Source organism: Macaca thibetana, chromosome 20 (assembly GCF_024542745.1).
Source record: "Macaca thibetana thibetana isolate TM-01 chromosome 20, ASM2454274v1, whole genome shotgun sequence".
Lineage (NCBI taxonomy): Eukaryota > Metazoa > Chordata > Mammalia > Primates > Cercopithecidae > Macaca > Macaca thibetana.
The window spans coordinates 75,649,518-75,663,016 of NC_065597.1; the positions used below are offsets into that span (position 1 = coordinate 75,649,518).

Sequence of the window (13,499 nt, forward strand, 5' to 3'; positions counted from 1 at the left end):
TCTATCCTCCTGGACCCACTTTGCCCACCTGCTGGTCAGCAGGACCATGGTGGGCGTGCGGTCCTGGAGGCCTGCCTGCCCTTGTTGGGGGTCTGTGGCTGCCTCCCTGGCCTTCACTGCCAGCTCTGCTCAGGCCTATGGGCAGCTCAGAGTTGATTCCCAACAGTAGCTATTCAGCAGAGGCCTTTGGGGGCTGGCATCAGGTTGGGCTCACGCCCACCCATCCCTTCCAGGCTCCTTCACTACTTCCGAGGCCGCCACCACCTGGAGGAGATTATGTACAACGAGAACACTCGGCGCTCCCAGCTGCTCATGCTGTTTGACAAGTTCCGCAGCGTGCTGGTGGTGACCACCCACGAGGACCCCGTGATTGCCGTCTTCCAGGCTCTGCTTCCCTGAGCCCAGGCAGAGGGCGGAAAGCTGCTGGGGTGTGCAGGTGGGCGCTCGCGTCTTCCCACCCAGGGCTTCCTCCCTGCTGAGGCTGAGCCCTCTTAGCCCTGAGGCCTGGCACTGGGTGGATGCCGGCCAGCCATGGCCCAGTGAAGCCTGCAGAGCCCCGCTGTACTGGCCCCTGGTGGTTCAGCTGTGAGGCCGCTGCCCTCCGCTTTCCTATGCTTCCCTCCAGTCCTCGCCGCATGTGTAGGCGTCTCCACGCTGGAGGGGGCCTGCCAGAACTCCTGTCTCTGGGTGAGGGCTGCATCCTTCTAGGCCCATGTGAGCTGTGCGTTTCTCAGACCCTCCTTTTGTCCCTACACCTGCTCCCTGGAACCCCCCTCTGTGGCCACCCTGAAGAATGTGCTGAAACACTTGTGTGGCCTGTCCCCGTCTCTCTGACAGCCTTCCATTTGTGAAGTGCCCTGTGGCCCTGTCCCTAGCACCACCTCTGTCTGCCATGCACTTCTTCCTCCAAGGCTGCCATGAGCCTTTCCTGGCCCAGCCCTCACCACAGTCCATGGAAGCCACAAACAGGCTCATAGCCAAGCTGTGACCTGGTCCTGACCATCTGGGGCGTGAGGGCCTGAGCTCCCCTGCTAGGCTGGAGCAGCCCTGTCACCTGTGCACATCTTGCTGGTGGAGGCATGGCCCACTGTGCAGGACCCCACCCTCGGGGGCTCTCTGCTCCCACACTGATGATTCTCCCCAGCATCCACACTGGGTCTGGCACTACGTACTCAGGGCCCCCAGCCCTCGTGTCCTGGAGGAAGAGCTGGCTCCAGACACATGCTGATCACCTAGAAGAGCTCTGGCTAAAGCGCAGTTTTCTAGAAATAAAACATTTATTTGTTTTTTAAACAATTAAAAAATATTGTCTGGGCAGGCCCTTTGCTTAGTCCTGTGTGTCCTGCTCAGCCACTCTGTCGACCACACTGACCCAGGGGCTGCCCCGGACATAGAAGCGGAGGGGTTTCCGGGCCCACTCCCCTGCATAGCCAATGCCTACCCGGGCTGCTGTCACTACAGCTGGCTCACTGGGCTCCCAGGGACCACGCTCCAGCCATATAGCTTCATCCTGTGCCAGGTCCCTCTGGTCAAAGCTCTTGTTGATGGCCAGGGCCTGGCACAGCTTGGAGGGGCCACTGCAGAGCTCACGGTCCTTGAGGACACGGCTGGCGGTGCCTTTCCGGAGGGTGCTGCGAAGCTGACGCATGGTCTCCAGACCTTCCAGGGGCTCCAGTGCTCGCAGCAAGACGCAAGCCCCGTCCCCTGTGGATGGATGGACAATTTGGAAGTGGAGCCTCCCTAGGCTCCTGTCTTCTCTGCCCTAGAGCACATCCAGACAGCTGCCTTCCTGCCTGGGCCAGGGACCTGCTCTATGCACCTGCACCGTCTCCTGGGTCTGACCTGGTGGGAGGGGCTGCACCTCACTGTGTCCAGACCCCTCTGCCTACCTTGCCATCCTCCATGCCTGCACCATGAGGTGTGCCGCCTGTGGGCACCTCTGGCTGCCACCACCAGGCAGTGCCTCCACCACTGTGGCCGCCCTCACAAAGCCAGACTGTTAAAAACACATGATGAATGCCGGATACCAGCTCCTTTCTACCTGGCTTCCCCTGGTCTTGTGACTGGCAGCAGCTATGAGGCCAGCAAAGGAAGCTCCAGAGAGCCAGTCCTCGGTTGCGATCATTCTGCCAGGAAGCAGGAAACCTTGGGCCTAGCCAGGCCCCAGGGCTCCCCTTCTGCCTCACCCACTCAGCATTTGTGTTGGTCAAGTGGTGGGGGCTAGGGGTTGGCTTAGAGCAGCTGTCAGTGTGCACCGGATGTCGGGAGAGCCCATGCAGTGACTCAGTGGAAAGACGGACTGCCACACCCTGCACAGGCAGGGCAGGAGAAGGCTGGCGAAGCGCCCCTCACCTCCCTTGGGATCCTTCCTCCAGCCTAGCCCCTCCCTCACCAGGCCAGGCCACTTGAGAAGCAGAGACAGCAAGTGAAGGCTCCCGGGCCCAGGGGCTCACTCAAGCACAGATATCTGAATTTCCTCTGCCCTGCAGGTTTGGAAAGGTCCCTTGGATTCCCGGCTGGGGACAATGATGACCTGGACCCTGGCCAGAGGAGCCCTAGCCCTCCAGCAAGGCAGCTCCCTGGAGACACCTGCTGTGACTCACCTGTGCACCCCTGGCCCTCCCAGCCACCTGGGAGTCAGAGGCTTAGCCCAGAGGTGGCCAAGCCAGTCCCCACTCTTGGGCTGTGGCCATGTGAGCCTCTGCATCAGCAGCCAGGGGCGAGCACTAGCGGACGAGGCCATGCCTTCCAGCAAAGCCAGCAAGTGCGGCATTCCTCTCAGCAGATACCCTTGACCAGCCAGTTGTCAAAGTATTTCAAGCTAAAATCAAGGCCAAGCAAAGCCTTTAAGTTCCCGTCCATTCTGTGGTTCCCACGCTGCTTCCAGCTCACCAGGTGGGGCACCCGCTGCCCACCCTGACCCACCTCAGTAGGAAGGAGCGGGACCCTCTACATCCCTGTGAGTGCAAAACACATGCCCCTCACGGTCCCACTGAGCCCCCACAGAGCCGCCTGCAAATGAGTCAAAGCCTGGCCGCCCTCATCACCACACCCCCCTGCCCTGGCTCCTTCACACACAACACATCCAAGTCCCACATCCTGACAAAAATATGACCCTTTGATCTCTTCTTACCAAACCTCCCTGTCCTCGCCTACTTCTCTGCCCACCCTAACTCCCCGCTGCTATGCCCACTGCTCCATCCTTGGCAACCTGACCACTCTGCTCTTCTTAGCACTGCGATCATCCTCTTCTCAAACTGGCTTGTAATCCTCATGTGCTGCCTCCATCAAGGGCAGGTGACACCTGTGTCCTCGGCCTCCTTTCTGCCTCCACTTCAACCAACCCTTTCTTTTTATTTTGAGATGGAGTTTCGCTCTTGTCGCCCAGGCTGGAGTGCGGTGGCGTGATCTCGGCTCACCACAACCTCCACCTCCCGAGTTCAAGTGATTTTCCTGCCTCAGCCTCACTAGTAGCTGGGATTACAGGTGCCCACCACCATGACCATCTAATTTTTGTATTTTTTGTAGAGACGGAGTTTTACCATGTTGGCCGGGCTGGTGTTGAACTCCTGACCTCAGGTGATCTGCCTGCCTTAGCCTCCCAAAGTGCTGGGATTACAGGTGTGAGCCACCACGACTGGCCCCAACCAACCCTTTCTACTCTTCTAACCAACCTTGCCCTGTCAATGCAGCCAGAGCTCCTGAAACCCTGACCTGGCCCTGGAAATGGCACTTCCTTGCTCAAATATCTGCCCCACCTCAGTCCTCCTGGTGGTCTGCTGGCTGTTAGTTGACGGGGCTCTGCCAGCCCTCCAGCCCCCTCAACTGCCAACCCCCCATGCCCCAGCACTGCTCACCCTGGCTGGAGATGTTCATGCAGAAGTACATGCCATAAATGATGTACACGTACAGGGTCCCCGGCTTCATGAACATGCCTCGGTTGCGGGGGGTCTGCCGGCCACCCCTTGAGTGGGCAGCTTCATCCTCTGGCCCCAGGTATGCCTCAGTCTCCACGATGCGGCCTCGGAGTTCTGTGCCATTAGGAAGTCGCCGGACTAGGACCTGTGCGAAGTCAGTTTCTGCTCAGGGCAGGAAGGGATGGGGGTCCACTCACCCTAACAGTGCCCAGCCTGGACCTCATCTCCCCAGCTCAGGGTGTGTCAGCCGCCCAGGTCTAGCCATGGACCTTGCCCCGTCTCCATCCTGCCTCTTCTCTTGCTCCTGCTGAGCCTGAATATGGCTGTCGAGGGTACCAGTTGTCTGCTCCAGCCCTGCTAGACCACCAGACCGCAAGCCAAAGACACCTCAGGCCACAGCCAGGGCGGGGCTGGGAACCAGCAGTCATGGATTCACCTTGCAGGTCAACCTCCAAGTCCTCTCAGCAGGGCCCTCCATTCCCCAGCTTCCTCCTTTCCCAAGTACCCTTGAGAAAACCATCAGCATTTAGCATGAGGCCAGGCATCACGGAAGGCACAGGACCCCAAGGATGTCCCCACACCAGCTACCTGGGAAATCCCAGAGCCTGTGAAGTCCCCTAAACCTGGGCTGCTGAGGTGGCCACAAGGGACCCTCATACTAAGCTCCCACCCTCCGGCTCTAAGGCCTTTCTGAGCAGTAGGCCCAGCTGCCCCACGGTGCCCCAGCCTGGACCATGGTCTTGGTAACGGCCAACAGTTGTGCCCTCAGTGCTTGGAGCCCGAGTTAACAGCAGAGCACTGGGGACCAGCCACATCCCCAGCACCTGTCTTGTTTTTAGGCCAGAGGCATCAGCTGGACAGCCAGACCACCTTCACCTCAGCCCATGAAGCCCTGCGGTGCCAGAGGCCATGGTCAGTATCATGGGCTGGGGAGGAGGGGCACTGGAGCTCAGATGCTTGCTGGGGGAGCATTCAGGAGGCCTTCCTGGAGATAGGGTGGAGGAAAGAAGGGGTCAGTGCCTGTGCTGGAAGCCCAGAAATCCTTAGGCATCCAGAGCCGTGAGGACAGAAGTGAACAGGCCAGGCTTGGCCAGACCACGTTCAGGGGAGAAAGGGTGGCCCTGTTCCATCTTCCCTGGAGCTTAGAGGGAATGCCCCTCCAGGGGCTTCATGCTGCGCACTCCTCTGCCTCCATGGGGGCACACTGTGGGGGCCCAAGTACCATTCTGGAGAGGAGGTTCCCACAGCCCTTTTCTCACTGTTTCCTTTTCCATCCCAAATTTCTGATCTGGATTTCACTCTGATACCATTTCCACCAATGGCAGATACTGGGGCCTCTCACTCCACCCCCATTGCCAACACCCACACCCTCTTCCTTGCTGGCAGAGCCTCCTGGGGGACACCACACCCTCCTCAGCCCAGAGAGTGGCCTGGGATTTCATGGCAACTCACTGCAGTGACGCTTTTAGGGATGAGTGCATGACCCAAGCCCGGCTGAGGGGTCTGCAAGGGCATCCACTGGGAGGTTATGGAGAGGGCTGTCCCTAATCCAAGGGACACGGTGAAACACCCTCTTCTCTGCTGGACATCATCTTGTCCACCAATGAGCTCAAGTGGGCATGACTGTGGCCTGCCAAGGATGCTGAATAGAGACAAACGTATTGTGGTCCCTGATGCCACACTGGGCCCTTGCCCTGCTCCTATGATGCACCTGCCACATGTACCGTTTTGTTGTATCACAAATGCCCATCATATTTTATTTTTTGTTTTTGAGACAGAGTCTTGCCCTGTCACCCAGGCTGGGGTGCAATGGCGTGACCTCAGCTCACTGCAACCTCTGCCTCCTGGGTTCAATCGATTCTCCTGCCTCAGTCTCCCAAGTAGCTGGGATTACAGGCACCCGCCATCACACCCAGATAATTTTTATTTTTTTTTTTTGAGACAGAGTCTCGCTCTGTCGCCCAGGCTGGAGTGCAATGGCGTGATCTTGGCTCACTGCAAGCTCCACCTCCTGGGTTCACACCATTCTCTTGCTTCAGCCTCCTGAGTAGCTGCGACTACAGGCGCCTGCCACCACGCCTGGCTAATTGTTTTTTGTATTTTTAGTAGAGACAGGGTTTCACTGTGTTAGCCAGGATGGTCTCGATCTCCTGACCTCGTGATCTGCCCACCTCGGCTTCCCACAGTGCTGGGATTACTGGTGTGAGCCACCATGCCTGGCCACAAATGCCCATTTAAGGTGCTTTTAGAAGGATCCACATGGGGACAGAATGTTGTTTGTTCTCCACGAGATCAAGCCCACATTCTAGGGTCTGCTCTTTAGCACCCAATTCCTGCCACTGGTATTTCTCTTCTGGCTCTTTTTGGTGATTATAACCTAAAAGTAGGCTCATTAAAGGACAAAGAGAAGGCCTTGGAGCCTCTGGAGAACCAGAAAGGCAGGCCTGGGGCTTTGGCATCAAGGACCACCACCCAGACAGTGCTCCCAACAGATCCAGCCAAGATGCTGTGGCTGTGTGAGCATTTGCTTGTGGGGACAGCCTGCACCGCAGGCCCCACCAGAATGGGCCCTGGGCAGTCCCTCCTTCTTACTCCAAGTCTGATAGGCAGAGCCCAGATCCTGGACCTACACTGAGCTGCAGGGGCCCTGGGAAGCCAGCACTGCACTGAGAGCCACTACAGTGGGAACGGGCAGCCGAACACTGGCCACAGCCACAGTTCCCATGTGTGGAAAAACTGTGAGGTGGATTCCAGGTGAGGAAGGCTAACAGTGCAAGTGCTCCTGCCCTAGATGCCAGAAGCTGGGGGGTAGACAGTGGCACCCCTGCTGCACCCTGGGCAAACAACACTGACAATCTCCACATTCTTCCCAGATGATCTCAGGCAACTGAGAGGAGCTGTCTAGGGACCAGTGTGAGCAAAGCAGCTAACTGCACAAGGACAAGGAGGACTAACCGAGGGCCAAGCCCAGCAAGCAGCGGACAGGGCTTCAGGGACAACTGCAGTGACAGGCACTTTAGGAGAGACCACGTTGCTATGTTCACATTACCTGTCCCAGAAATGCCCGGGCCAGGGGGACTGCTGGCTGGTCGAAAAACTCCAACCCCAGTCGGGTAAGGTGGCCCTTCGGGCTTGAGAAATAGATGCTGCGGTATGGGCCCAGGGTGGTGGGTGGTCCCAAACAGGGCTCCTTGGGGCAAGGTGCCTGGGCTGTGTCAGACGGGCTGTGTGGCTGCTCTGCTTTGGCTAGTCGCTGCTTTTTTTGCCCCATCCTTCGGGAAAACTGTAATGGGAAAAATAAATAAATAAGCATCCGAATAGAAGACAGCTGTCTGGTAAGGTCAGGCTCAGGAAGTGCAAAGACTGGATTTGACCACCTGCTTCGGTTTCTTCATCTGCAAAGCGGGGGTGACCATCCTGTGGGTAGTTATAAGGCACAAACACCCCGACACACTCAAGGCCTCAGGAAATGATTACATCTGATGGACGGCTGCTGCTGGTGGCAGGGTGGCTGCTCTGCCCCACATATGTGCGAGCTGCACAGCGTGGGGGCCCAGGCTGCACGACCTGGGGAGCAAATGGTGGCCGGAGCCTGGGACAGCAGGGCTGGGGCCCTCTGATTCCCACTCATCATGCAGGTCCCAAGCAAACGTCTGAGCTGGTTTCTGGAACCCTGCCCTTTCATCCAACCCTTACCAGGAATTCAAAACACAGCCAGGACCTTGGCAGGGCCTTAGCAGGGATCCCAGTGTGTCAGAATCCTTGGAATGGCCCCCAAGGCCTGACACACAGGGAGGAGTGAGTACCGGGGTGACCACTGGCCTGGCCCCATCCCATGTGCTCAGGGTCCCTAACTGTCCTCTGCTTCATGGCCCAGGTTGGATAACGAGCAAGTGGGGCAAAGGCAAGGTCTCCTGAGGGACCAGGAGGGTCTGCTGAGACCCAGCAGGCCCCCAGCCTCCCACCTGTGGCCTCCCCATGTTTAGGCGGAACCTGACCACACATCCTCAGCTGTCCTGAGGCAAAGGAGGAGGGAAGATACAGGAGGCGGGTGCGCGTCGGCCTGGCAGCACCCAGAGGGCTGGTCTTCAGCAGCACCTAAGTCCTCCTGGCATGGGAGAGATGCATTATTTTTAACGGGAGTGCTGACGTTCATGTCGAACGGAGACTGCCAGTCGGCCTGGAAAGGACGCTGACCTGACTGTCTCCGCACTCGGCCAGCGCTGCCAACGCGCTGTGGGCTCAGCCCCCGGGCGCTGCGGCCCCTGCTTTCGGCCCGAGCTTGGCCCTTGCCTACGCTCTGGCTCTGCCCCAACCCTCGGGGCGGTGGGCGGTACGCCCGTCCCCGGTACTCCCGCTCCGGCGGCCGCGCTCGCTGCTGCGCCTTGGGGTGGGCGCGTCTGTTCCGCGGGGCGGCCGAGGCGCGCGCTCACCTGGGCCCCGCTGCGCGCAGGCATCCGGCAGCTCGGGTCGGGGCTTCGTGGGGCTCGGACCCCGGCACAGAGACCAGCAGCCGCCGACCCCAGCCGCCGCCGAGCCCGGAAGCACCGCTGGTACCGGGGCGGAGCGGCGCCTGCGCAGAACGGGACGGAAGCCGGGAAGGCGGGGGCAGTGAGCGCAGGGAACGGGCTGCGGCCCCGGGGCGGGGCAGACCACAGGGAGGTGGATCGTCTTCCCAGCGCCCACCACCAGTTCTGGACCCAGGCCCGGGCCTGATGCGGCTCCTGCGGAGCGATAGCCGGGAAGGGGCAGGTGGGGGTGGGACGAGCACCCCACTGTGCCCCGGCGCCCCTTCCAATGACCCGCTGTCAGTCCCCGCCTGCGCCCTGGTCGCCTGGCGGCCTCAGAGCCCACTCCACCAGCGGGTGGTCAGACCACCAAGAGGACGGGCCCATCGTGAACCTGAGTGGGTCCTCGAGGGGCCAGGGCGGAGTGGTCGTGCTTTGGGGGAGGGTGCAGGCCGCAGACGTGTTTTCCGGTGGGGTGCCTGCGGAGTGCGCGCCTGGGAGACCGCCCCAGCGCTAGTCCGGAGTGGGCCAGGGAGTCCTTATCCAGGAAGTGGACTCCGGGCCTGTGCGGAAGCCCCCGCCCCTGGTCCGGGGTTGTCACAGCCTGGTGGGTGGAAGGAAGGAGGGAGCGGCGCGGATTCTGCGTCGGCCGCAGAGCCCCCATCCCTCTTTCCGCCCAAGGATGCTGAAGGGAGTTCGCCCACTTTCTGGGTTGGGCCTGCTGGAGCGCAGCCAGCCTCTTCTAGAGACTGAGGCCAAACCAGGGCTGAACACAGCCTGTCAGTGCGCAGCCTTCTGAGGCCTCCCCAAGGCCCAGCGGCCTGTAACCTCTCACTACCTCTCAGGTCAGATCCATGCCCCTAGGCAGGGGCAGGGATGGTGCTTGGCCCAGTGGAAAGAAGGGCCTAGGGGACGGGCCCTGAGGGAGCTGGGAACACTGCTGGCTCCCACGGTTCATGGCAGTCCCAGCACCCAGCAGAGCCATCCCCCACTTCTGGCCACTTGGGGGTTTATCTGGGTCTGCAGGGCCCCTCCCCTATGGCAGGCACAATCCCACTCCACAATCCACCTCTGCCATACAAAAACTCTTGAGGGGCTTTTCCTGAGGTGTCTTTGACTTCTGTGACCCTGGTCCTGGAAAGGGGCACCTGAAAAGGGCTTGAGCAACTGGGCACCTGACTGTGTCAGCTGGGAGACACTGGGCAGGACAGACGCACAGGCCATGTGTCTGGAGCCCTCAGATGAGGGTGACACCTGGTCCTACAGAAAGGCTAACAGAGCAGGACCCTGGTCTCCAACTGCGTCTCCTCCTCTGATCAGCCGTCCCACTCCCATGGGCCCCAGCCAGGACTTCCTGGGGAGGGAGGGGCCATGAGCTGCTGGAAGCCACCAGCTGTTTGTAGCACTGTGTGCCGCTTCCGGGGGTGGGGGCACAATGTGTCATCAATCCATGTTTATAAAGCAGCCCTGGATGTGATCCCACACCCTCCCTGCTTATCCCCTGCAGCCATGCCTTCCAAACAATAAGTCTCTCCTTCCGGTGGCAATAGTCCCCCGTCCTCCCAGCGCTCCCCCTCAGTCTAGTAGGGAAACTGAGGCCCCAGTTGAGCCTTTGTCTTCTTGATGGGCAGGGAGAGGATGGGTGTTACTTTGTACTTATATTTATTCTGGTTTTACAAGTGATACGTGGTCCTTGCAGAAATCATGGGGAGTCCAGGAGCTCCCAGAGGGGTGTTTTTATCCCCACCTTTCTTATGAGGAAAGAGAACCACTTGAAGGGCAGACTGGCCCCTGCCCCAGGAGGTGGAGAGGCTGGCGCTGGGGCGCCAGCAACCAACTTCTCCAGATGTTCTGGCCTGAGTGCTGCGGGTTGCGCAATCTCTGGGCACCCCCCCCACACCCCTCCACAACCCCCCCGACTTCCTGGTTTGTGGTCTAAGGCTGCCACCACAGGCTGGAAGTGGTGGGATGAGAGTTCCAACTGTGGCCTGCAGAGTGGGCTGGCGGGCTGGTCCGGGGCAAGAGAAAGTGGTGCCAGGTGAGAGGAGGGGGGCCTGGGGCCTCCTCTGTCCCCAGTTTGCCCCACTGCTGGGCTGGAACAGGCTTGTTGGAGGAGGCAAGGATATCAGTGGAAGATGGAGATGAGGACACCCTCGAGGCTTTGAAAGGAGTGAAGGCTTGTATTGGTGCTGGGGTGAGCAGCCCTGACCCCCGACCTCCACAACAGGCCATAGGCTGTGGAGGGGCTGGAGCTGCCTCTAGCTCTAGGAGGCGTGGCCATCAGTCACTGGAGCCTTTATAAGCAAGTCCTTGAGAGATGTGGCTCTATCGGCCACAGGGGCCACGGTTCTAGTATCAGCCTCAGGACCCCAGGGTGCCCAGCACACTGGCTCTGTCTTCTCTCTGATGGAGGGGGGTGCTGACAACTGTTGAAGCGGGTGTCAAGTCAGAGCCCATGGGCTCCTCTACACAGCTTTGAGCTGGCAGCTTCCCAGCAGGGTGGCTGCTGGCCTCTACTGGTCCCCGGCGCCCTCTGTGTCTGGTGATCCCTGGAGGGTCAAAGCTTCCTTGGGCAGAGAAGGCAGCCACTGCGCAGGCCGAAGTGGGGTGTGTGTGAGCTACATCCTCCCTGCCTGGGGCTGTGCTGCTGGGCCCTGGGCCCAGGTGCTTATGGGAACCCCTTGCCAAACCCTGGGATATGGGGAGGGGGCAGCTGCCTCAGAAATAGCCTATGACTTCAGGCCACTGGCTGGCCTGGCCCACTTCTGCCTCTTCCCCAAATAGCCAGGAGCTGGTCATGGGCCCATCCCTGGAGCTCCCCAGGCAGGGGCAGTTCTGATCATTCCAGGGACTCTCCAAAGCCCAGGGTCTGACCCCTTGGGTGATTACTTGTGGCCTGAAAGCTGAGCTGAGGATTCTGGGGTAGCTGAGGATTCTGGGGTAGCTGAGGATTCTGGGGTAGCTGTTGGGAACACTCCTCTTACTGGTCAGGGCTCCTGTTCTCTCGTGTCCTGGTGTGAGGTCCACAAACCCTGGGGTTGGTGTAGACACCCACCCATTCTCAAGATGCCTGCCCACCAGCCCTGTGAGTGCTGGGCAACTATAGCTGTTTTCCATTTCTCCAGGGTGCAGGAAGTGGGAGGAGAGGGGCCAGGAGCTGGGTTTCCTTATAGGGGGACTCCTCCACCAGAACAGAGAGTAGTAGGGCAGGCATGAGGCAGAGCACACATATGTGCACACAGTTGTCCATGTGGACTGGGTACAGTCCTGAGTTTCATGCATGTCTGTGTGAAGAGACCACCAAACAGGCTTTGTGTGAGCACAAGGCTGTTTATTTCACCTGGGTGCAGGTGAGCTGAGTCCGAAAACAAAGTCAGCAATGGGAGATACGGGTGGGGCCGTTTTATAGGATTTGGGTAGGTAGTGGAAAATTACAGTCAAAGGGGGTTGTTCTCTGGTGGGCAGGGTGGGGGTCACAAGGTGCCCAGTGGGAGAGCTTCTGAGCCAGGAGAAGGAACTTCACAAGGTAATGTCATCAGTTAAGGCAGGAACCGGTCATTTTCACTTCTTCTGTGATTCTTCACTTGCTTCAGGCCATCTGAAGGCTCAGAGGCCTGACACTGAGCACACATGTATTGAACCCCCTGTGATCATCCTTCTGATGACCTCACTCAGGAGGCCAGGGTGGGCTGAGAACCTGGGGATTCCTGGACACAGGCTGTAAGATGGGGATTTGTCTGCAGGGGCAGACTGGGGCATGCTCTCCACCGAAGGTGACTGCTGGGTGTGGGGTGTTTCAGCTCAGAGCCAGCTGTGGCTGGTGCTCCTGGCAGCTGGCGATGAGTGTCTGGGACTTGGAGCGTGTCTGGGTGGGGTCTGACAGCGTCCACTGCAGGAGGAGACCTGCTGACATCAGATGCCCAGCTGTGGCATGCTTTGGAGGCAAGCCCAGTCCCCAGCTTTCCAGAGAGGACACCACTTGTGGCCCTGCCAGCCTAGTCTGGGCATCCAGGCCCAGTAGGGCTTGCTTATCCCTGGCAGGGGTCAATATTGCTAAGCACGGAGACTGTTCTGTCTCTGGCTGTGAGCCTGGCATGGGAGGGGTGGCACATGCAGGCTACAGGAGCACTGAGTGTTGGCACCGGGGCAGGCTCCCTCTCACCTGGTGTCCCTGATGCACTGGCAGTCATCCCTCTGGTGGAGTTCCCCTCCACCCCCTCCAAAGCTTTCATTGTCTCCTTCTCCATGAGAATTGTGTTGATATTGCTTGTGTTCAGAGAGGACCCACTATGTGCAGGCACCACCCTGTTCCATGGCACGGACAAGGATATGGGCAGAGGATTCTTGCCCAGGCTCTGGGATCTACCCATAAGTGTACCAGCACCTTTCGTTCAAATTGTCCCCTTTCTTTTCTGTGTAGCCAAGGACCAGGCCATTGTCTGCATTGGGCACTGGGTGCAACAGCTCAGTTTGGAGAGGACTGGTGCCACCCAGACCCAGAGGATGGCACTGAAGCAGCAGCAGCCTTGTGACCAGCACAGGACCTGAAGACACACTTGTCCGAGGCCTGAGGGGGCACCCTGTAGAGGGATCCTTAGGGACCCATGGGAAGAAGGGATCCTGTACCCTCTCTCCAGAGGAAGCCTCGGCCCCTACCACTCAGAGCTCCTGGACAACCCTGCCTGTACTCTGCTGTTGGCACCCCTGTGCCCCACCCTGGGATGTGCCCTCGGTGGGTCAACCCACCCAGTGTCAGGAGAGAAATGCTGGGAAACTCCCACTAGCAGCCCCAGCTGAAAGCAGAGGGTCATTTTGAGTGCAGCCCAGATTGTGCAGGGATATGAGCCCACCCCGGGGTGGCCGCTAAGCTCTGAGACAGTGACAAGAGCCCAGAGTGGACACCAGACACTGCGCTGCCTCTGCTCAGTGGCTTCAGGTGGGGCCTGGTGCAGGCTGGCCTGAGGGCTTGCTGGTGGGGCAGGGCTTCTGGGGGTGGGGGCACGGGGCAGGGGGAGGGGTAATTACGGTGGTCCTGAACTGAGTGTGTGCATCACTGTATACAGCACACGTGTAC

The 13,499-nt window shown here is 59.4% G+C and overlaps 2 protein-coding genes across 7 annotated transcripts in view; one reads left to right on the forward strand and one right to left on the reverse strand.

Moving 5' to 3' along the window:
- The window catches only part of NPRL3 (NPR3 like, GATOR1 complex subunit), a 62,357-nt gene extending 55,119 nt beyond the window's left edge, over positions 1–7,238 (forward strand). For 2 of the 6 annotated variants that reach the window (XM_050774707.1, XM_050774708.1), the window contains one exon: positions 234–1,293. In XM_050774707.1, coding sequence (XP_050630664.1) covers positions 234–399 — 166 coding nt within the window. In that variant the 3' untranslated portion in view covers positions 400–1,293. Of the gene's footprint in view, positions 1–233; positions 1,294–2,489; positions 2,843–4,756 lie in introns of those variants that run through there. The other 4 variants (XR_007722208.1, XR_007722207.1, XM_050774706.1 and 1 more) reach the window with 4 other exon arrangements.
- On the reverse strand, positions 1,259–8,632 carry MPG (N-methylpurine DNA glycosylase). The gene is made up of 4 exons (XM_050774740.1): positions 8,351–8,632; positions 6,967–7,200; positions 3,858–4,062; positions 1,259–1,704 (listed from the first exon to the last, which is right to left on the reverse strand). Exons 1-4 carry the CDS (start codon positions 8,372–8,374, stop codon positions 1,328–1,330), a joined length of 840 nt encoding a protein of 279 aa, XP_050630697.1. The 5' UTR covers positions 8,375–8,632; the 3' UTR covers positions 1,259–1,327.
- Between the last annotated feature and the right edge of the window lie 4,867 nt (positions 8,633–13,499).